At 37.2% G+C, this 23,159-nt stretch overlaps 1 protein-coding gene across 4 annotated transcripts in view; it reads left to right on the top strand.

Moving 5' to 3' along the window:
• TLE1 (TLE family member 1, transcriptional corepressor) overlaps positions 1-10,753 on the top strand; it is a 75,610-nt gene extending 64,857 nt beyond the window's left edge. For 3 of the 4 annotated variants that reach the window (XM_042877407.1, XM_042877406.1, XM_042877408.1), the window contains 6 exons: positions 4,393-4,642; positions 6,340-6,587; positions 8,454-8,601; positions 8,979-9,129; positions 9,567-9,643; positions 9,802-10,753. In XM_042877407.1, the coding sequence (XP_042733341.1) occupies positions 4,393-4,642; positions 6,340-6,587; positions 8,454-8,601; positions 8,979-9,129; positions 9,567-9,643; positions 9,802-9,909 (982 nt within the window). In that variant the 3' untranslated portion in view covers positions 9,910-10,753. Of the gene's footprint in view, positions 1-4,392; positions 4,643-6,339; positions 6,588-7,052; positions 8,371-8,453; positions 8,602-8,978; positions 9,130-9,566; positions 9,644-9,801 lie in introns of those variants that run through there. The other variant, XM_042877409.1, reaches the window with a different exon arrangement.
• The last annotated feature ends 12,406 nt before the right edge of the window (positions 10,754-23,159 follow it).

The following is a 23,159-nucleotide window of genomic DNA, read 5'->3' as shown; positions in this document are numbered from 1 at the left end:
TCTGCAGCTAGACTATTTTTGTGCCAGCTAAAGAATTCTGTTTGAATACTTGAATAGAGAGATGAAGTGGAAGTTGTTTTTTTTTTTGGTAGCATAGTATTCTAAGTTCACAGGAAGTGCATACATTATATCTAATTTTAAGATAGTAGGTAGGTATTTTTAGCTGTTCTACCACGTTTTTGGCCAATGAATTAATGTGTAGGCCTGTTGTATAAAAATTTATTTGAAGAGGAGGAGGAAATAGTTCTAGCTCCTGTCAGCAAGTCAGAGAATAGTCTTATAACTGTTCTTTCTGTTCTAAATCTTGATCTAGTATTTGTTATTCACACCGGTACAGTTCTTCTATTGTATTATTTCAGTGTTTCCATAATACTTACTTAAGCATAAGTGTAAATATAGATATCAATTTATATGTTCTTAGAATCTTGGAATCATGGAATTTTTTGGGCTAGAAAAGACCTTTTAGATCATCTAGTTCCAATGCTCATGCTGTGGGTAGGAACACATTCACTAGATAAATTTGTCCAAAGCCACATCCATAGTGAAAAATTTCTTCCTTATATCTAATCTAAACCTATCATCTTTTAGTTTATAGAAACATTACTTCTTGTATCTGCCCACATAAAAAGTCTCTTTCCATCTCTTTTTCAAAATCCATCTCTTTTGTAAGCCCCCTCTAAGTACTCAAAGGCTGCAATGAGGTCTCTTTGAAGCCATCTCCTCTCGAAGTTAAAAAAGCTCAGCTCCCTCAACCTGCCTTTATAGGAGAGGTGCTCCAGCCTTCTTATTGTCTTTGTGGCCCTCCTCTGGACCAATTTTAATAGTTCCACATCTTTGTTATGCTGGAAGCCCCAGTCCTGGATGCAGTACTCTTGAGTGGGGCCTTATAAAGGCAGTGCAGAGGGAGACAGTCACTTCCCTCTCCCTGCTGGCTACCCCTCTTTTAATGCACCTGAGGATACTGCTGGTCTTCTGGGCTAGAAGTACACACTGTTGGGTCATGTCCATCTTTTCATCTATCAGCACCTCTAAGTTGTTCTCCACAAGGCTCCTTTCAAGGAATTCTCCCAGACAAAAGGCCCTGCAGAAGTCCAGGTAGATGTTATAGATCAGTCTTATCAACCGATGCAGTCCTCTGTTATACAGGGGCACCATGCACAATCTGCCCTTCATGAAGGGATGCTGGCTATCTTAGATTGCCTCCATATCCTGCATGGGCCTTGACATGGATGCTAGGAGCATTTGTTCCATGATCTTCCCAGGCACAAAGGTGAATCTCTCCAGCCTTTCATTTCCTACATTTTTCCTTCTTCTCTTCTCTCTAGGTAACCTAGGACTCTAGCACTTAAGCAGCCGATAAGTCATCTGCATTGCTGTCCCTGTTACTTTGTTCTTCTGAAAGAAGCTTACTTCATCTAGGGAGTGCTGGTCTTGCAAACTATACAAGTTTCCTTTGGGCTCAGTTGTGAAGGGAACAGAAGAGAAAGGCATTTGAAATGAAAATTGCTATACCATAGTGTGTAGTAGACATCGCTAGACAGTGTTGATGTTAGCCTGACATACCACATACCTTTGAACAAACAGGAACATTTACTTTTTTGTGTATTTGTATTGGCAGAGGAATAGGGATTTGGCAGTGTGTAGCCATTTTTCTTAAGCAGTGGATTGCTAGTAACTTGTGCCATAACAAAAGCTGCTTTGACTAAGTCTTTTTGATGACTGCCATTTTGAGGGCTGATGAGTCTTGGAAATGTATGTATGACCGTCATGATAAAAATGAAGCTTTTAATATGATGTAATCAGACTTCAAATGTTAATATACTGGTAAGATTATACTTAATTAAAAATACAATGAGATAAATTCCTGGCATTTCAGAGCAGAAGAGACATCTTAATGCTTCAGTGCGCATGGAACACTTCAAAAATGTTCCTGTTGTCTTTTTCTCACCCCATTTCAACAAGAAATGTGAAAGCTGTGTATATGCTCAGAGTCATTTCAAAACACCAATTATTTAAGTGTTTTGAATTGAACAGAACATTTAGGTTGTAATCATCTGTAGGATGGCTAAAAAAAAAAAGTACAAGTGGATTATTCATCTTGAATGTAATAGGAAGCATCGCTCAGTACTTGTTTAATCGTTTTTCTTATGTCCATGATAAAAACAAGGGCAGGCTGAAACTTCAGAGTTTTGCAGTTTTTTCTACTCTTACTATTAAGAAAAAAACAAATCGCTCTGTAGCCCAGGATGGGGCCTAGCTTTTAAGCCTCACAAATGCTGTGAATCCTTAGTTCTGTACCTGAACTTGAGCAGCTTCAGCCTTGAGCACTTTTGTTGCTACTCTTCTTCCTTACTTATCCTATGTCTCACCTGTTTGGTGAATAGCTTCTCTGGGACAGTTCTGTCTTAACTTCTCTTCACAGAAATGGTACAAATGCCTCTGTCAGCCTTTATTGTTATGTAATTCTTTATACAAAAAGAAAAAAAAGGGAGGAAAAAAGGGAAAGAATCACATAAACACCAGGTTGGAAAAGACCTACAAGATCACTCAGTCCAACCATCCACCTATCACCAATAGATCTCACTATACCATATCCCTCAACAAGAAATCCAAACATTCCTTGAACGCCTCCAGGGTCAGTGACTCCACCACTTTCCTGGGCAGCCCATTCCAGTGCAAGGATTCCATAGGAGGAGATGCATCTGATACACTTTGCAACTTGTATACAAATAAGGGAGTAAACTTCCTTATATGTCATTTCTCTTAAGTTTTATTTGTCACCTTTTTTGTTTCCTCATTCTCTATTTGTATGTTCTCTGAGCATATCTTCAGTTGACTAGTCCAACCACAAAACATGAATAAGGTACAGGAATTGTGTGTGTATGGACTTGACTTCTTCTTTGGTTTATAGCAGTTACTGTCAATTACCTTTTGCCCTTCCCCTGTGGTGAAGACTGTGGTACTGCTTTGTATGACGCTATCTTATGTTCTGTATGAAATGAAAATAGAGCCTTCTCTATTTTCTTCTGGCTCTGAATATCTTCTCAGCTCCTAGGCATACTTAGTTGCTTTAGGAAACAAGCCCAAGTACATTGTGATATCTATTATAGATCCAGAAATCTTACTTGTTCCTTTCTTTCAAACTGTGCAATACATGGAAACATACAATAAAAAACTTGAAAACTACTCGTTTAGAACAAAAAATTAATTGAATTACCTACTCTTTCATCTGTTGAAGATCAATGCAATGCTTTAACTTGAACTATAGTAACCAAAGATTTATGAGGAAGATTTATTTGGAAAAGAATGCACAGACCTGAGAACAAAAATAAATTAGAAAAAAAATAACAGTATAATTGGGAGAAGGTATCCTATTAGTAAAAACATTACTTGTTTTTCACCACTTTGCTCTCTTGAATAAGAAAGCAATTAGTGTAACAGCAGTATCTCACCAGAATAATACAAACAGCTTTTGCAGTAGTATTTTTATTATTTTTAAAAACAAAGAAAAAATACCACCCTGAATCTGAAACGTTTTGTTGCTTTCTGTGCCCTGGTCTTCATGTTGAACTGATTTTAAATGTCACAGTGAACACAAATAATTCTGTGTACTTTCCCTAAGGAGTAATGGTTTGTCACTGCAGGGACTCAATTTCTCAACCTTACGTTTTCATATGCTTGAGATCATGCAGTATGTAAATACAGACATTGCAAAAGTGCTAAAACTACCTGGGAAACAGAGCCTTTCAACTGTTCCAAAATACTTATTCAAGATAATATAATTATGAGAAGACTGTGTCAGCTTTCTGATGTAAGAGTGTCATGTAAGAGCACTCTGCATTTCCATGTTGTGTACAAAACTAGTTCCCAGCTGAAAAGAGAGACTTACTAGCACAGCAAGTGCTGATGTTGAAGATGATGTGCTGAAATAAGTTGAGGACAAGTTTAACTTAAGAGTTCACGGTAACAGGCAAGCCTCATGGAATGCATCTGAAAGATGGTCAGGAAATGCTGCTGTATGACTTGTGCGGAGACTCAGAACCACTGATTAGAAAGCAGCAGCTGAAAGGTCTTTCAACAGCTCCAGTGGCAGAGTGATGGCCATGACCTTGATTCGTAGAGTTAATAGGAGATTTTAATCTGCTTCCCCACTGCACAAATAGTTTAGTTGAAACACAAAAGCTGAACACGGTTGTTGTTTCTTTCTTTCTCTGATCCTGATCTTTCTCTGAGGTTTCATGTACCTCATGGTATTAGGTCCTGTAGCTTTTCAAATCTTTTTCTCATGAAAATTAAAGAAAGAAAACAGAAAGTACTACCTTTTTCTGTAATTTTTGCACTATATCTTTGCTGATATATTTTTTCTTCTCCTTTCTTTCCTTCCCCGAAAAGAGCCTACTCCTTTCATGTTACTGCAGATGGCCAGATGCAGCCTGTTCCTTTCCCTCCCGATGCCCTCATCGGTCCAGGAATCCCTCGCCATGCCCGTCAAATCAACACTCTGAACCATGGGGAAGTTGTGTGTGCAGTTACCATCAGCAACCCCACGAGACATGTGTACACGGGTGGCAAGGGGTGTGTCAAAGTCTGGGATATCAGCCAGCCCGGGAATAAGAGCCCTGTCTCTCAGCTCGACTGCCTGGTAAGTGAACAGGAACTAATGTAGAAGGGTAACTTCTCCTTGGAGACTCAATAAGGAAATAGCTGTCCTTGTCTGGATTGTGTTCATATTATAAGGAAATAGCAGGCAGTTCTGTTTCCTGCTGTATGTATTTAACTGACTTTTTTTTTAAACACTGAACAGGTGGTGTTTCAGAGAAGTGGACTGGTTTGTTTAGTGATAAATGTCATTACTAAGGGTCAAATAATAGATAAGACGTTTGAGAGTACAGCTGATTCTTTCTCCATCCAAGTCGTGCTGGTGTTTTTTGCACTGCATGGATTTAAAAGGAATCCTGGCTGAGACAGAGACATTCCATGGTGTTTTGTTCATGCCAGAAATCACATCCTTTTTTGTAAGAGGGTAGTGGCTGTATAAAGGAGTAGTGTGACAAGGTAGCAAGGTCACTTTGTATTGCTGCACTTCTGCTGGTTTCTATTCATATCCATCAGGTGCAAGCTGATTTATTTGCAGTTAGTTGAAAAGCTAAATCAAAAAAGCTGTTAAATAAAAATGCTTCTTACACTAAAGCAGTGTAGAGATTTGGAAAGAGACAAATCAGTGTAATGTTAACTGAGAAGGTAAAATGTCATAAAACACAATAATATATATTATGGATGAAATTAATTCTTAGGTGTTGATCATAATAAATGTGCTTATTTTTTTTCCAGCTTTTACCTCTCATTTGATGATATGCCCATGTCAGTTGTCCAGTAGTAGTATATGTATGGTTAAATATGTATTCTGTCTTGTGACAGGTTTGTCTCTGGATGCTCAGTCCTAGTTGCCTTCATTTTAGTTACAGATCTGTATGGCTGCCAATAGCTAAGCTGACATTCCCAGTGTACTGCTTGCTGCTCCCTCTCTGTGACTGTAAAACAAACAAATGCGCAAAACCCCAAACAAAACCACCATCCCCAAAAGTCAAAAACAAACAAACAGAAAACAACCACAAACAAACCTTAGCAGTAGAAGTGTCTTTGATTTCTACTTAGTGTTGTGGATTTTTTTGAGTTACTGATCCTATCCCTGCATTTCCTGGAGGACTGTTACTATGTTGCGCAGCCAATATGCTTAAGAAGTCAGCTTTGTAACATGTAAAGATTGAAATCTTTTCCATCTCTAAATCTTTTATAGTATCTCTGTCAGCAATAGTATCAAAAATGTGAAACCAGTGTGAGTATGACAGGAGTGATGCTGAGCAAGAGAACCAGCATAAATCCAGGACTAGTAGGGGAATAATTCAACATTTTCACTTTAAAATGATGAATGTAAGATATCATTTAAAAGAAAACTCTAAGATTTGAAAGATATGAGACTTCAACTGTATTTTCATAAGTGGTTGCTTAGATATCATACGAGAAGTCACTTTGTTTTTTGCAAAATATTCCAGTGATGCTGGTGATCATAATTGATGGAGTGCACTTTCTCAAATGCAAGCTTACTTTTGGCGCTGTCTTAGTGTAATGAGATGGAAGACTTGCAATTCATCAGGTTTGAGAAAGTTAGTAATGAGAAGTAGGCATTTGAAACCTTTTAGGGTATACTGATTTCTGTTCTGTACTTTGGCACTGGAAAAAAATGCTTACTGTTTAAAACTTGGATGCAGTCAGAATCTCATTAGTGGTCATTATTGGCAGGCATGTATTAACGTAACGGAGGTGATTTGTGTTGTACAGAACAGAGATAACTACATCCGCTCTTGTAAATTACTGCCTGATGGATGCACCCTAATAGTTGGCGGGGAAGCCAGCACATTATCCATATGGGACCTGGCAGCGCCAACTCCTCGTATAAAAGCAGAGCTTACATCCTCAGCTCCTGCCTGCTATGCTTTGGCTATCAGCCCTGACTCCAAGGTATGCTTTTCCTGCTGCAGTGATGGGAACATTGCAGTGTGGGATCTGCACAATCAGACATTGGTCAGGTGAGTATTACTTGTTTTCTCTAAACTTTAATTAATTAAACTTAGTCTTTGAGCAGCTAAATATTTATCTCGCTGAATAAAGGCTCAGAATAGCAAAGTAAAATAGTCTTTCTTATCCAAAGAATTAGGTTGGTGCTCAGGTTGGGCTAGAAACTAATTCTAGTAGCCTGTCCTAGGAGCTGTTCTTTGAGGGCCTTTCAGGTTGTTCTATAACCTCTTGAAGTCAGTGTGAAAGCTCTTGTTGGTTTCATGTACTTGAATGTGTCTGCAGATTTCAACAAGCTAGATTGTGATTAACATAGACTGAACTTGCTATGTAGAGAACTCTGTGAGGTTTCTTGTTTTCATTTACCTTAGGTCTTTCTAAGTAATAAGGAAAAATTTCAGTTTGTAATTTGTGATGACAGGTAATAAAATTAACCTTCCAAAAGTAGTTGAAAACCTGGATCACTTCGTTTTTTTCAGGAAAATATGAAGGACTGATGTTTGATGTCTTCATAAAAGAAAAATATTTGAGTTCTGGAAGACGAATTTGATCTCTAAAGCTGTGAGGATGATTTGTGGAGGCTCTAATAAATATATTGCTGTGTATGCTACTTGTGAAATACTTCCTTTAAACCTTGATTACAGTGTCTAGCAGGTCAATATTTAGCATCAGTGCTATGACGGAAAAAAAAAAACAACAAACGCAAATGTGTGAAATAACTTAGCAACTGGTTGTGTGATTTTAATAGAAGGTGACCTTTGGTTCAATCTTGTTAAGGCTGTGATGGCTTACAATATTACAAGAATGGAGAGCCTACAATGGAAAAGACCATGATGTTTTAGAGGATTAGAATGATACACCAAAGAAGCTGCTTTGTCTGCTGTGACTTAATGAATTTACTGTATATCAATAGTAAGCCTAAATTGATGTGCAATTTAAGTGAAAATTTGACTTTCTGCTAAATGTCTATGACAAAGAAAATACCCTTAGTTATGTAAAGTCTTCAATTTGCTTTGTATGTGCTTAGGCCCTGAGGACGGCTCTTTCTCCATCTGTCACTGACTTCAATAAATAGTGTTAGTTACTGTTTCTCCCATCGCTCACTTGCTGATCATTCTGATTGATAACATGTGGAAACTGTGAAACACAATGTGCCATGTGACCTTCCTATGGCAACTCGTGGTAAATCACCTCGTTCACTCTCAGACTAGTTGCCTTTTTCTCCCCTCCCTCCACCTTTGACATTGAATTTTCTTATATTTAATTGCCGATGAAAAACATGGATGGCTTCTGCCAAAGGATTAAGGAAAACTTGTTATGACCTTTTGATTGCTGAAAGCTGGAATCTCCTAATGAGAAGATTTTGAAACAAAATGCATTGTCTAGTTATTTTGTGATCTCCTGATCTCCTGCCAGAGAATGCAACTTCGCTGATTCAGCAATGCTTGTGCATGACAATTTGGGTCCTTCTCTGGATCCCTTCACTATTTATCATGTTGACTTACAGACAGGGAAAACAACAGTAGTTGTTTTCTGAAACTGGAGGAGCTTTATTCCGTCAGCATTTTTTTTAATCTATGCTGTCTTTAATTGCTTTTTAACTGTAGTTACTACTACACTCCAAAAAAAAAAAAAAAAAAAAAAAGAAACTTCTCAAAACATGACAGAAAATATTTGTCCATCTATCTGTGATGCAGTCAATTTCTGTAGCACCTGGAAAATATTTTTCTTGTATTTCATGCCAAGTCAGAGGGAGGGGCTGATATTTGCCCATCAGCAGACACAGATGACACACATGCAGAGTCCAAAACTAACACCACAACACTGTTTACCTTGAGCTCTGGCAGGAAATCATTATTCAATCTGGTTTGTTTTATCAGGCAATTCCAGGGCCACACAGATGGGGCCAGCTGTATTGACATTTCTAATGATGGTACCAAACTCTGGACAGGAGGTTTGGATAACACTGTCAGATCCTGGGACTTGAGAGAAGGGAGACAGCTACAGCAACATGACTTCACATCACAGGTAACTGGATTTTCCTGCAACACACAGGGGAGCGGAACAGGCAAGCATTTAGGAAGAAGGCTGAGAAACTACTCCAGTGCAGCTGACGAATTTTAGATTGTTTGCTTTGTTTGCTTTGACTATTTACAGCATGATACTTTGGAACTTTCGTATGTTTAATTGCTTTGGGACAAAACAATAGGCTGACTCTACTTTCTGTCCCTGTTTTTCCTAAGTTAATAGGCAAGAACAGGGGTTATTTGGTCACTAGAATTTTGACAAGCAATCTCACTATTGAACTTTGTCAGTTCTGTTTCTATGCCCTTCCTTCTTCCTCTCCTCATTCTTTTGGTCACTATAGGAAAAAATAAAAACTGTAAATGTTATTTGATTTTCAGATATTTTCCCTTGGTTATTGCCCTACTGGTGAATGGCTAGCCGTGGGAATGGAGAGCAGCAACGTGGAAGTGCTACATGTAAATAAACCAGACAAATATCAGCTGCACCTTCATGAGAGTTGTGTATTGTCACTCAAATTTGCTTACTGTGGTAAGTTTCCACAAAGACAGAACTGGAAGTCTGGACTCTTAATTCATACTGCCTACATAAGTTATTGCACAATCATAACTTCTGATAATTAAAATGTATTTAGTGTCTGTGTTTCTCAATTTATGAATAAATAGCTCTGCTTTATGAATATAAATATACTTGCCTACAAAGAACTGACTTTTTTATTAATTTATTCAAAGTCTGCTGTAAAGGTTGAGCTGTGTGTAAAAGACTGTTTCTACTTCATGTGGGGATTTCTTGTATGTCATATGCTACAAAAGCATGAGGCATCCATGTTGATTCTAAGCAATAATACTGTATTGATTAGTGGTGAGAGCTTTGTGTAGCTGCAATTAGCCATCAGATTTCAATCTGACACCAAATCTGTCAGATGTCTGCCTCATGTGTTTTCACAGTTCTTCTCTTTCACATTCTAGGTAAATGGTTTGTGAGTACAGGGAAGGATAACCTTCTTAATGCATGGAGAACTCCTTATGGAGCCAGTATATTCCAGGTGAGGATGATACTGCTTTTAAAGAAATCACTAGTACTCTGCAAGTCCCACAAGTGGACGCAGATCTCTTTACCTATGTGATCCACTCAAAATGGGATGCTGAGATGAAGGTAGTAGACTTTTTTTAATCAAGTAATATATTTCTATTTTTCTTCTAGTCCAAAGAATCTTCATCAGTGCTTAGCTGTGACATCTCTGTGGATGATAAATACATAGTCACTGGCTCTGGAGACAAAAAAGCTACAGTCTATGAAGTTATCTACTGAAAATATGATGGGGATATAACTTTTAGAAGTTGAACTGGGCCAAAATTGTTCTTAATTGTAGAATTAGAAAGGTTTGCCTTTTAAAAAGGAATTAAAGTATTGAGGTTCCAGACCTTGTGATGAAGTTACTTCGGTTTTTCAAAATAGAAGGCAACATCCAGCAACTTAAGTATTGGCTGTGCGGACCAAACAGAACACAGAAGCAAGATGGACAGATGTAGCCTAGGTTTTTGACATAGTTTTAAAAGCCGAGTCTGCTAAAGAATGTTGAAGCCTTTTTATTTTTTCTCTTTCTTTATGACCTCATGCAAATTGTTCTCATTGCCTGAATATGGGGATAACCTTTCTGTTCCTTGCAATTCAATTTGCATCCTGTCCTGTGTAGAGCAGTGGTGTCTCAGATGAACTTGTTTCCTGGTTTTGCATCTTGTGATATGTTTTTGTATTTTTGTTGAAGGTCAAACATTTGTATAAATTGTAAATATATTTAGTTTATTACAGTAAAGGCTTTAGTATGAACAACCACTCTTCTTCTCCCCTTCCTCCTCCCACTCTTCTTCCCTCCCACTCCTCACCCCCGCTTATTTAAAAGACCTTTTGGGGATATAAGTACCTTTTTAGAAGCAAAAGCAAACACTATGTATAGTTTGAAAACTGTGTCTTATTCTTTATAACTCTTCCTAGATTCCTTTATCATACTTCAAAGTAATTGTTTTGACATATTAGGATATCAAATCCAGTAGATACTGTCTTGTGCTGCAGGAAAACTAAAAGGCAATTTTGTACTAATTATAGTGTAAATATAAAAATTGAACATTTCATAAAGTTGTGCAGTTTATTTTAAGTTTGTTGTGATGTCCCATGTATATGTTCTTTGGCAGAAGCATTAATATGTGCCTGATCATAACTCTTGTGGTCATCTCTAGAAGAAGAGATTTCCTTCTCCTTTCTCCTTCAGCTGAACAGAATTCATGAAGGACTGCATTTAAACTAAGTACATCAGAGGCTTTATTCATTTAACTGAAGGTGTCTGTGATTAAACAAAACTAGATAAGTTGTGTCCTTCATATTTTACAGAAGAAAATAATCATTTCCTTTTTTTTTTTTTAATGGTTTGTTTATACGTAGATACTCAGGTAAATATTAAAAAATTACCAAAGTGTGGGTTTTACAGGCGACCACTTAACTCACTTAACTGATGTTAAAATACTTGCAGAGCTGCAAGTAAAGTGAATTAACCTAACTAAGTTAAACTAAGTTAAACTTGCTTCTTAATTTCTTGTGACCACGTTGACAAAGGATTTTTTTATTATTTTCAACTAATCTACTGTATAAATACATTAGAATTAGTTTTCTAGTGTCCCATATTAGACAGGCCTATACTCTGTATTCCTATTGAGGAGTCTTTGAGTTCCTTCCACTGCTACATGTGTATGACATCGCCGAAGAGCTATGCTGAGCAGCCAGTTACCAAAGTCATACATCTTCAAATCAAGTTTTTTCAATGTTCTCGAGACAAATGGATGAGGAGAGAATGTGTACATTTTATTCTAGTAATGTTTTTTCAAATTAGATAAACAGAAGGATATCTTTAAGTAATGCTTAAAATTGCACAAACTGAGAGAGGTTAAGACTCATTTTGAATAGCTGCTTTTTCACTTTGCTAGGATTTGACAATGACTTATATTCTCTATATTTCAAAGACTCATAACCAGGAAGAAACAAGTTTGACTGACAGATGCATGGATATGGATTTTCTCATTTGGGGTCAATTTTTTTCTATAATTTCCAGTCTGAAGAGACATCAGTTTTCTTTTCAATTTACATGACCATTCTACAGAAACCATTTTGTAGCATCTAGCATTACAGTAGCATTAGAATAGTAACTTAGCATTTGGAATATGAAATGTTAACCATTCAGGATAATCTAGTTTCCTAGACATACAAAATCAATCCTCTATCAACTGGTATCTATGTAGTTGTCTATTGTTATTTTGTATATAGGAGTAAGAAAATTATAGACCAGCTTTAGGTGATGATGATGTGCCTTTCACACAAGTGAGGCAAAAATAGAATAACAAGGCTTTTCCCAAAAAAAATTGTATTTGCTACATTGAAATACTGTGAATTGTTACGCTATTCTAAAATGGGAAGGCTTAAAAAAAAAAAAAAAAAAAAAAAGTTTGCACTAAGTTACTTGATTTTAGGCTGACCATGTTTTAATTGTGAAGTTCTTTCAAACATCTGACCCTTCTGATAAGAATTGACTTTGCTTAGGCAGCGCTAGCCAAGGTCAAAGCATACATTTGCTCCATTTGGCACATTTGATTGTCTTCCAAATTGCCATCTAATTGGCTTACTTCATAAATATTCTTTTGTCTTTCTTAAAAGCTGATAGAAGAGGATCCAAGAATGCAACTATGATAACATACTTACGTATGTTTTGAAATTAAACACATATATGTAATGGTTCTGCTCTTTACTTGCACCATAGTGCTTGTCAGTGAGACCAAATTTTGGCAATCTAAGAGATTCAAAATGACAGTGTCAAGAAAATCATGATGTATCTTGCCCTTGTTAACTTTTAGAATGTACAATGAGTCAGCAGCTTTGGAACAAGGCATTATTTTGCATGTGAATTAATTTAATCACATTTGTACCTTGGTTTTTTATATTGCAATCAACTTTCTTTCACCAGTCAGATCTATTTTTATGCCTTGGATCTGAAAACATGGGGACTCATCCAACACCCATGCTCTCAAGTTCTCATTTCACGTGTTTCACTTTATATTTCACAAACATTTTATTTTCATTTGTCACAGTCAAATCTCTTCCATGTACAGCCACATTTTTAAATGAAATAGTGCAGTGGGTGGAATCTTGGCATGTATGTCTGTTTTTGCTATTGTCTCCAAGACTTAAAACTTGAGAGAGCTTCTGTAAATTCTTGTAGCCCTGTAGAAATTAGTGGGTGGAAACAACTCCTTAAATGAAGAAACAGACCAAATCAGACCAGCAGTAACAGAGAGGGCTCTGGGAAAAGGAAATGGAAAAAGAGGGTGCAACAATAACGATGGGGTAGGTAATTTTTATTTTTTGTCAGTTTAATTGCAATCCTAAAAGATTCCTTTGATTAGCCCCTTTCTGGGACAGTCTTTGTTTGCTGGGTGGCCCTCAGTATTCAGACGGCTGAATGCCACTCTGGCAAAAAGTAATGCCAGACAGAGCAGAAGTGGGGAGTCCTTATAAATGACATATTGGATGTCAGTGTAAACAATAACTGATGAACTGGAGATTTGTGGTAATATCAGTTCAACTGAGCAAAATTCTTTGCTCATTCTATGTACAATGTAGTGTATGTGTACTAGACAACAAGTTTTGTAAGTCAGTTGTGCATAAAATCATGATAATATTTCTCAATGTGGCAGAGTACATGTTTTCTTTATAATTCCAAGTAAAGATATTTCCCTGCATCAAACTGCAAGCTTTTGAGAATTTGAGAGAGAATTTTCATCTGCATTAATTCTTTTCAACTCATTTGGTGTTTCAAAAGCTTTTTTCTTTTTAAAGGGAGGAGAGAGCAAGAAAGAAACATGAAGATCATATTGTTAAAATATTTTTTTCTTTTTGTAATAGAAACATCAAATTGGAATCTGTCATCACATGCATATTTTTGTGTATAAATAACCGGCCATATCTTTTTATGTCTCATCTTTGGATTGGTGATGGAGGTAGAATTTTCAGAAGCATCAAAGTAACTGTAACATAAAACTAGACTGACAAATAGATGGTTTGGTTTGGTTTTGTTTTTTGTTTTTTGTTTTTTGTTTTTTTTCCCCAAGAAAGAATTACCCACTAATTAACTAGTGGAATCATGCAATACAGTTGCAGACCTTCATATTTTCTGTTATATTGATGAAATTTTGAGTTGATGTGAGAAGTTCTATAGTTATATTAATTAAGAAAGGTGGATTTTACTGTTTGCACACTCTAGAAGAGTTTTGAATCCAGATTCCAAACTTATGGTGTTTATTCCTTGGGCCACTTAGCTGGAGGAGCTTGCAATCTTCTCAAAACATTTTTTTTTCCCCATCAAAAGTGCTTAGAAATAATGTCAGAATATAGGTGTATACAGGATTTGAGTCATGATATCCTGCCAAAGAAAGGTCAATTTATTACAGACTGGGAGATCTGCAGCAGCTCAAGTAGGACTTAGTGATCACCAGAATGAAAGAAAGAGCTGAACACTTTCTGAGAATACACAGAGAGGTGAAAGGAAAAAAGAGACACACTGTTCTCCCACCTTTTTCAGTGGTAGTTTAACACAAAAACCACCTAGAACAAGGTTTCAGTGTACAATTACACCAACTGCCATTTTTCCATGAAGTTGCTTAGATGTTTCTGTGTAGTAATTCAGGGACACACCTAAGAATGGAGTAGGCATTTCTATGACATTCATAAGCAGTCACATAGTTCAAAGAGGAAAGAATGTTATATCACACCCAGTTCTCAACGTTTCCCATTACCTAGTATTTTTGTAGCACAAACTCAGCTTTCCAGCAATTGATAATCCTATTTTCAGCAACATGCTCCCAGATGTCCCATTGCAACTTAAGTGCTTTGTGCAGCATGGTAAATTTTGCTAGGGAAACCAGACATGCAGGAACTGGATGCTTTAAAAATCTGCACTGTGGATCTAACTTAATGACGTTTCTGAGAAGTCTACTCAGTTTCTGATGAACTACATAGGAGTACTCAACCACTCATTAAAAAGAAACAATGCATTCTCTACCATTCTTTGAACACACTTTAAGCACATGGTTGTTGGGATTTTTTTTTTGTTTTGCTTTTTTTGAGTTATTTAGGTTTTTTTTTCATGTTTTAAAAAATATACATATGTACAATGTAACGAGGAAACATAAGGGGAAATAAGAGCAATGAATGAGGAGTATTTTGTTTTCAAACTGCAAAATGTTCTTAAAGATGTCATGCCTCGAAACAAAGGAACCGATTGCTTCTATAGTACATTAATTCTTGAGAGAGCTGTATTTTTTTCCTTGGAGTGATACTCTCAGAAAACTGAACATCAAAAAGCAGGTGATATTGAGACTCACATTAGTTATCCATTTCAAATTTGAGGATCCTCCCCCCTCCTCCATTCTTTATTGCCATGACCCACAGTTGGCTCATAGAAGCTGAACATTAGGCTTTGACCTTTCTGGCTCATGTACCAGGAATAATTTTGTCTAACAAGTCTGTTGGTGATGCATAGGCCACAAGAGAGTCTGGCTGAATCTTTTTGTGGATAGGTAGATAAATAGTGTCAGCCAAGATGTAATAATTTCCTTTACTAAAGCAAGCACCTAGAGATAAGATAGCATCATTGCTCAGTACTCATACTTCCATTGTTTGTGGAAATGCTGGTCAGTGTTGTTGACTCACTGTGGAAAAATCCTGTGGTGTTTCCTGAAGTAAAATGTTGATTTTGTGATTGTTTCTCTCCTAAAATTTCATATGCAATTTTTACGTTGATTCATAGAGAGCAGAACTGCAGGGAGCAATAGACAGTTGCTATTACATAGAGTTTGGCAAGGACTTTCTTTGTTATGTTTGCAGTACAAAGGTATAGTATATCTTGAACCTCGTCTCTATCTCTGTTTTATGCCAAGAACGTGTGAGAGGTAAAGATAATGCACAGTTTGGAGATTAAGTAATCAAACATGCTGTTATCCTTATCCCTTTTGTACACTTTGTCATTAATATAAAAGTGGAGATGATAGCTTGTAACTGAAAAATAATTAGTGCCAGTTTTCCTTCAAGGCTTGATTTTAATGGCAGTTTAAGAAAAACTTAACAAGCAGAATGAACGGTCATAAATGGAAGTTAACCCATAGCACTGAGAAACTTAGAAATCATTCATTACTGCCGTGGTAGTGAGCCTAATTTGTTTAAAATAAAATCCATCTGTTCATTTCACAGTCTTTGTTCCACTTCTTTACAGCAATCCACAGTGGATTACTCCATTACTTTAAAAATTGGCTGCAATTATGATAAGCTAATAACTCTTATTTCGTGGTTTGCTGTAGCAAGATATTTTGGAGTACTACCAAACTTTCTTTTATTCTTAAAAATAATCGAGTTGTTGGTCTGATGCTTGAGTTTTTTGTTTATTTATTTGGGCCTGAGTATTTTCTTAATTAGATTTTGAGTAAAAATGTAATCCGATGGCTCTACAAATTGAAAGTATTTCTTAAGGTTGATGGGTCAGCCAAACAGCTGTTAAATATGTAAATGACCTTATGTCACTTCAGTATTGGCTTAAGCATGCTGTGTGTGTATGCCACAGGACTTTGAGGTTTAGCAGTCCAACTTCCATTGGCACATGAGGTTTACTTCCTGAAATACTTGTTTTTTGTATGGGGACCAGTTGACTGCTGTGCTACCCTGTGTTGCCTCTTGAATATGTATTAGTCCTCTACAGATGTTTTAGTGTCTTTTGCATGAATAATGCTCCTATTTTTCTGTCTTTGATTGTTAATTATGGGAGGTGTGCATTTCCAACATCAATTGAGGGAACATTCACTAATCTAAGATATAACTGATTTTTTAACGTGTATCTCATGAAGTTTGTAAAACCATATACAGAAACCATTAATTTTAGTTTGCTAAACTCAAGATTCTCTCCTGGGAATCTTCATCACTGTTTCATCAGTGAATCTTTTTAAGGAAATGCTCACAGTTTTTGTATTGTTTGATAGCTTTTTTGTGTGTGTGTCTGTGGTTTATGCAGATAATCTTCTTTGTTGAGTGCAAACTGGTACTCTATTTATAATTTTTCCCAGGTCTGCAATACTTTTAGCTAACTGTAACTTATTAAAAATCACAAATATTAAATGGGGATATTAATGATGAATGGTTGAAATTTGAGAGTTTCAAAATGAATTTTAGAGAACTTTAACTCTTCATTCAATGTAGTTTTACATTTTTCCATCACTTAAGTAATTAAAAGAAAATCCTTACTGTTGAATTATAGTAAACTTTTATACAACTCTGCACTCTACACAGGCTAATTTTATCTGCCAGTAGAAAGCAATAATTGGGATGGATTTTTTTTTCTTCTACCTAATTTCTTTGTGTATCTCCATGCCTTCATGAACTTATTCTTCTATATTTTGAAGTAAAACCTACAGATGTACAAGGTACTATAATGAAACTTGTTTACAGTACTTGTCCACCTGTTTTTGCTATAATAGAAAGGGGGAACTGTAGTGACAGATATGACAGATATAACTTGCAATAGTTGTTAGTGTTATGTGCCTTTGAGTCATTGTCTTTTTTTTTTTTTTTTTAATCTTAAGTGAGAGTTACAGTTAGTAGATTGAAATCAATTTCTTTTCTATTAAAGTAGGTGTGGTGATACTTTCTTTAAGCCTTGCTAGTTAGAGCATTTTAAATCTGTAAGGTAAATGGTTGGTTATATGGCTGGTTTTTAGTTGGCTGTCAACTGTTGAATTTCACTTTTATGTTTCAAGCACAGTTACAGTAGAGGGAGAACTTAGTGATATTTGGCTATTTTATGCTTTCATTTTGTACTGTATGTGATTATGTGATTAGTGGAGATTTATTTTATTTTTTAACCACCATAGGTGTGCCCACTGTAGTGCTTTGTGGTTTTTTGTCTGTTTGTTTGTTTGTTTTTTAATGTTCCCATAGTTTGCACTGCATAATTCATTTGAATTGAGTTTACAAGTCAGTCCCTTTCTCCAGGCATCTGCTTTGTACCTTGGCAAGTATGAAAATAATCAAAAATATCACAGAGCATAAAAATGAGATTGTGTAATTCTGTTTCTGAGTGTGAATTATGTTTAGCAAGACTTGTCTAGTTAAAAAGCAGTTAAACAAGTAATCACATACTATCCATTTTTAGTTGTCATTTGTAGAAAAAATGCTGCAGAGTGATATGTGGTGATAACAAATTCAGAAGGAAAAAAATATGAAATTCAGATAGCAGCTTGTGTGATTTGCTGTTAGCATGGGGCCCAATAACACTACAAAGCTATAAACTCTGTCTTTCTAGATTGCCCAGTTAGGTGGCAGAGATGCAATTTGTCTTTTCTGAAGCCTCCTGCTGCTTGCTAGCTCCATCTCCTGTCACAGCCTATTAGCTCCCCGAGAAAATTGGTGGGAAATTGCCTGCAGATTGTAGGAAATTGCATCTCCAGGCCCTGAAAAAAATGTAGGATAGCACAACTCTGACCCTCCCAGAGCAGCTATTAATACAGCAAAAGCTGACCTTTGGCATGGTGTGAAACGACTTTGCTATTTGCTGAATAAAGACTATATTATGTGTGGCTGAAGGAGGGTACAAATTATTATCCCGGCTATGCCTGTAGCCAGCCTGCTCCGGTAAGTTTAAGCATTAGTGACAGGTTTTGCTTTCCTCGCTCTTCGTGGAAGATTGGAGATGAGATGTTAGAGGCCCATCCAGAAATTTCATTGTAAAGATGAGAAAAGCTACCGCATATTTAAATTATGCTAGTGCAGTTAGTTGTAAAGGTTTACTGGCAGAACAAAAGGATGGATTAAAAAGCTAATCTTGAATAAATTGATAATTGCCTCCATTTGCCCCAGCCTTGGTGAGAATAGGAACAGCTTTGAGGCTATTTTCATTCTGTGTGCACAACTATAATGGGCATTTGATCTGGGGAACAGTTATAATGAAAAAGAGCTAATCTGTACTGTAACTGCGGAGTGTAAAAGTATTGGGTTGTATTTTAGTTCTTACAGATTTTTGCATGCAATTCCTTGCCACTAGGAAACTCATCCTCACCTTATTTAATCAAATCTACATGTCCTTTATAGTGTGATACGCAGTGAGTCTCATCCTTTGTCATTCTACTGGAGCTACCTTCTGATCTTGTACTTTACCTGTTTTATAGGGCCTTCAAATAAGAGCTGACTTTTATGAGAGGGGATATGTAGAAGTAGTTTGCAAAATTAAAAAAAAAAATAAATAAATAAAGGCCAACATTCTGTTTGAGCTTGTGGTTTTACTTAGCTGGTGCAAAGCCTCATGAGGAACGTGTATGGGCGAGTCGGAGTGACATATTGATCGGGAAAAAGTCATTTTGCAATCAAGAGCATTACTGTTTTCAAACTCAGCTGAAATCTGTTGATAACTCATGGCTGCCCAGGGATCTGAGCAAAATCAATATTCTTATTTCCTATTGTATTAGTGCCCGCTGATGTAAATAAGCTGACATGGCTTCCTAACACTCACACAACTGATTAGGGAAAGTGAGTGTCCTCACTGGGGGACTGGAGGTAGAGGAGCAGAAACCAAACAGGTGCTTCTCTGTGATTTAAAAGCACACTTGAAAGGGATCAAGAACACTTCACATTACAGAGCTCCCTGAGCCCCTGTTTTGAATGCTGATAGTCATGCATGCACATGTATATATGTCAGTCTGAAATGCTAACCTTTTGGGGCATTTATAATTAGCTATAGCACCTTGTGTGTAAATTATGCAGTTCAGTACCACGTCTTTTCTTGCGAAACACAAATACAGGAACTAAAAAGCCAGGATGCTTGAGCCTTTACTCTATATTTACAATGTTGTTCATCTTCCAAGGTGTTACAAACTCTTGCATTCTCAAAATAAACCTTGCCATTCCAGAACAATCTTGGGTTTTCCATACAGATCAATGCCTGTAGTGAGCAAAAAACATTAAGAAGAGACAGAATGTGCCCTGACTAATAACTGAGTTTGCCTTTTCTAACAAACAAACTAAATGGGGTGATACGGTATCCAGAAATGACTACTACTGGCTGATGCGATTATGAACACCCTTACCTGCTTGCCTACTCCAGCTTTAATGAGGCCAAGCCCCTTATACCACACAGCATGAGGAGGTAAGAAATTAATCCTATGTGAAAAGCAGAAGCTTCTTGTCATAAATTCTCCTGTTTTGTTATGGAAAGAACAGAAATTCAGATCGGTTTGTGGTGCATTTGGAGGATACCAAATGTTGCTCTGGACAGCTGCATGGTATGAGAGAGGACTGGCGGGGAAAAAAACAACTCAGGCAAACCAACTCTCAGCCAGCACTTCATGACTGGAAAAGATTTGCAGACCATAAGTAGCACCCTTCATCCTGGAACATTTTATGAGCTCCAGCAAAAGACAAGGCACCTAGCAGTGCTTGCTTTTTTTATTTTTTTTTCTGTAATTAGTTCAAAGACTTCATTGTATACCTAAGCTCTGGTCCGTCTGAGTCAGGTCACATTTTTCATATCACAGAAATACAGCCAATAACAACATCAGAAAAACAAAATCCAAGTTCTTTAAACAGTCTGGTTCTTTTATATTTTTTTCTTTCCCTGCCTTCCTTTGCAGAGCTTCTCACCATGTTAGGAAAATACAGATTTTTTTTTTTTTTTTTTTTTTTTTTTTTTTGCCAGTTTTTGATCAAATTTCCAGTATTCCAGATGTCATAAAATGGTTCTAATTTACTGCAGTATCCTGTTGAATATCAGTGGTTGGTGAATTTTGTGGGTGTCATTTTTCCTAGCCCCAGCAATTATTTTATTTAACCCTGAGTCATGTTTGCTGTAATTCATTGAAACAATCCAGGAATTTTTTTTTTCGTATTTTCCATTAATTGTTTCCATTGGATGTCGAATTTCGTGAGACAGCTAATCTGGGCATCCATAGATTCTGCCAAAATATATGGTCTGCTGTACCTTCCCAATACTCAATGTGAGAACAAACCAGCCTAGTCTCCACCATTTGTTCTCAAAAATCACCTTCTATGAGGCAAAATCTGATAGTGCTTGGTCCAGTTTATCCAGAAAGCTTTTATTCTCTGAAATGTCTCACAGCTACTCTTGAGAGTAGCTTTATTTATAAGCTTTTTGCTTATTTTTAGTCTCTACGCAAGGCTAAAGCAAGAGCATGGCCCTTCTTATGGCTTTTGATGCTGGAACAAGTTGGAGGAGGGCAATCTGAAATAAGGGGCCTTGGAAGGAGACGCAAAGCTCTTCCTTTGGACAGATTTGTTGCACCAATTGCTTGGCCATCAGATTGGAGGGAGCTAGCCAGGGTTCCTCTGCCTGCAGGAGTGGCCTTGATGAATCTGGGCCTGTGGACAGGGCCATGTGCTTTGTCCCAGTGGGTTCCTGGCAACGTTGGTACAGTGAACAAAACATGCCCACTGGGTGGTGGGGTCAGGTTTGGTTCCCGCATGCAGCCAGCCCTGGGGAGATCTGGGGTGCTGGATACGATGCTGAGGGAGGAGGATAGCCTTTGGGTCCCGCCAAGAGAGGAGTCACCAAGGGGATTTCAGGGAGGAGAATGTGGATAGTGGGAAATCATGTTTGGAGGTGTGGTATAAATAATCTCTCACAGAGGTGGATGAGAGGATGAAAGGATAATATTTACATCCCTATCTGGAAGTGTTGCTTGGAGACTGGGATTGTCCAACATGCTCCAGAGGTGAATGAAGAAATAAAGGCCTGGAAGAGAGTGGTTTGTAAGGTGGAATCAAGTGTTGGATTTATATTGCTACTTCTGCTCGTGAAGTGTCAGCTAATTTAATGACAATCTTGTCATCTCCCTCAACTCCCCGCAGCAAGCTGCTTTGCCATTGATTTGAAGCACATCAGGGGAAGAAATGGAGAACCGCAGTTCTACTGCCTCCCTCCAGCCAGGCCAAAGAACTGCTTTGTATGAGACTTACTTGTTGAAGAGGAAAGTGACTGGATTGGATTGGAGAGGAACATTATGTTTGTGCCCGCAGGGAAGACTTTTCCATTTACAGAAGAAATGGAGATATGTTAGAAATAGCACACTCAAACAGCAATGAAGATCTAAAACCAGAAAGGTAAGCCAAGAGTTTGTACTTGATTGAAGAGAACTGGGTGGAAAATTACATTTGTATTATACAACCACATGCAGCGAAGCCAGGACACACTGTTGGTTGTTCTGAATTTTTCTTAGTACCCTCAGAAAAGAAGGTAATGAAAGAGCAAATATCCAAGAAAATGTTTATCTGCATGCTTGATAAGTTCCTGAGAAATGGTCTTATCCAGCCAAGAGATGGCTAACCGCTGTGGTTAAAGTGTAATTGGTTTCTGGCAGAGACCTAGATGATCTGGTTCTCAGCCAGCTTGGATTGTTCAATTGAAAATAGGCTAAAAGTAGGTACAATGAGAGTCCTCCCTGTTCCCAGGAAAGCAGCTTTACTTGTAAGGAAATTTGCCTTTCTTTTCAAGAATGCGATATCTAGAAAAAAAAAGAAAACTTCCAGAGCAGATATGTTGATTAATTCTTTGTAAGTCATGCTGGAGATTTTGAAAACTGGACACAGGTAATGCATGAAGTTTTTGCCTAGGTGAAACCTCTATTTTTGCAGCATGGAAACTGTAATGCCAAATGAGTAGGTCTGAATTTTCAAGCCTGCTTTGCCTCAAAGTACACAGTGAACAGCATACATTTTTTGGTCTCTTGTTGCTCTGGGTAAAGTTGATTATGAATGTCAGGCTGTGACTTCTGTAGGTCCTTTTTGGGAACTAATACAAACTGGTGTCACAAAACTGAATATTGTATGGCATTCACTTTCAAAAATACTTTTAGTAGTCCTGCTGAAAATGCTTTCCCCCTTATTCTTTGCAAACTGGGAAATAATACAGAAAATTGCAGGTATCACTCAAAAGCACTGTTGCTTTTCTAGGGTCGGTACTATAGACATTCTTAAAAGTGGGTTTCATATTGTGTGGATTCTGTTAATCTCATATATAGTGACAGAATCTTCTTCTGTCAGGAACAGAATAGTGTTCTGCCATGTTACTTTGAAATGTTCCACAATATGTGCTATCGTGTCTTTCCCACTACACTACTACTTTAAAGTCTGAGGCTTATCATGGCAATTTCCCATGCTTTCATCCAAAGCCTGAAAATATTCCTCAAGCAAGACATTCAATCAAAAGTAAAACATTGCCTGTTATCTGACTGTCTCTCCAGCTCCTTGGGAGGTAGCTTGCTGCTGTGCCAGTGTGAAGAAACTCATGTTACAAAAATCAAATGAAACAAAACAGAAATTAAACAATAAGAGCAGCTTCAGCTCTGAGCAGCTGTCTGAATATCCCACAGCAATCAAGTTTCCCCCTCTTGATAAGGAACTTTAATTTGATCTTTCACTGATTTATTTTCTGCTGCAGTCTTGAGCTTTTTAACTGAAGATTTTCCTTT

Source organism: Lagopus leucura, unplaced genomic scaffold (genome assembly GCF_019238085.1).
Source record: "Lagopus leucura isolate 7727_CA_CO unplaced genomic scaffold, USGS_WTPT01 Super-Scaffold_100018, whole genome shotgun sequence".
Classification (NCBI taxonomy): domain Eukaryota; kingdom Metazoa; phylum Chordata; class Aves; order Galliformes; family Phasianidae; genus Lagopus; species Lagopus leucura.
This window is presented reverse-complemented; position numbering and strand designations above follow the sequence as displayed.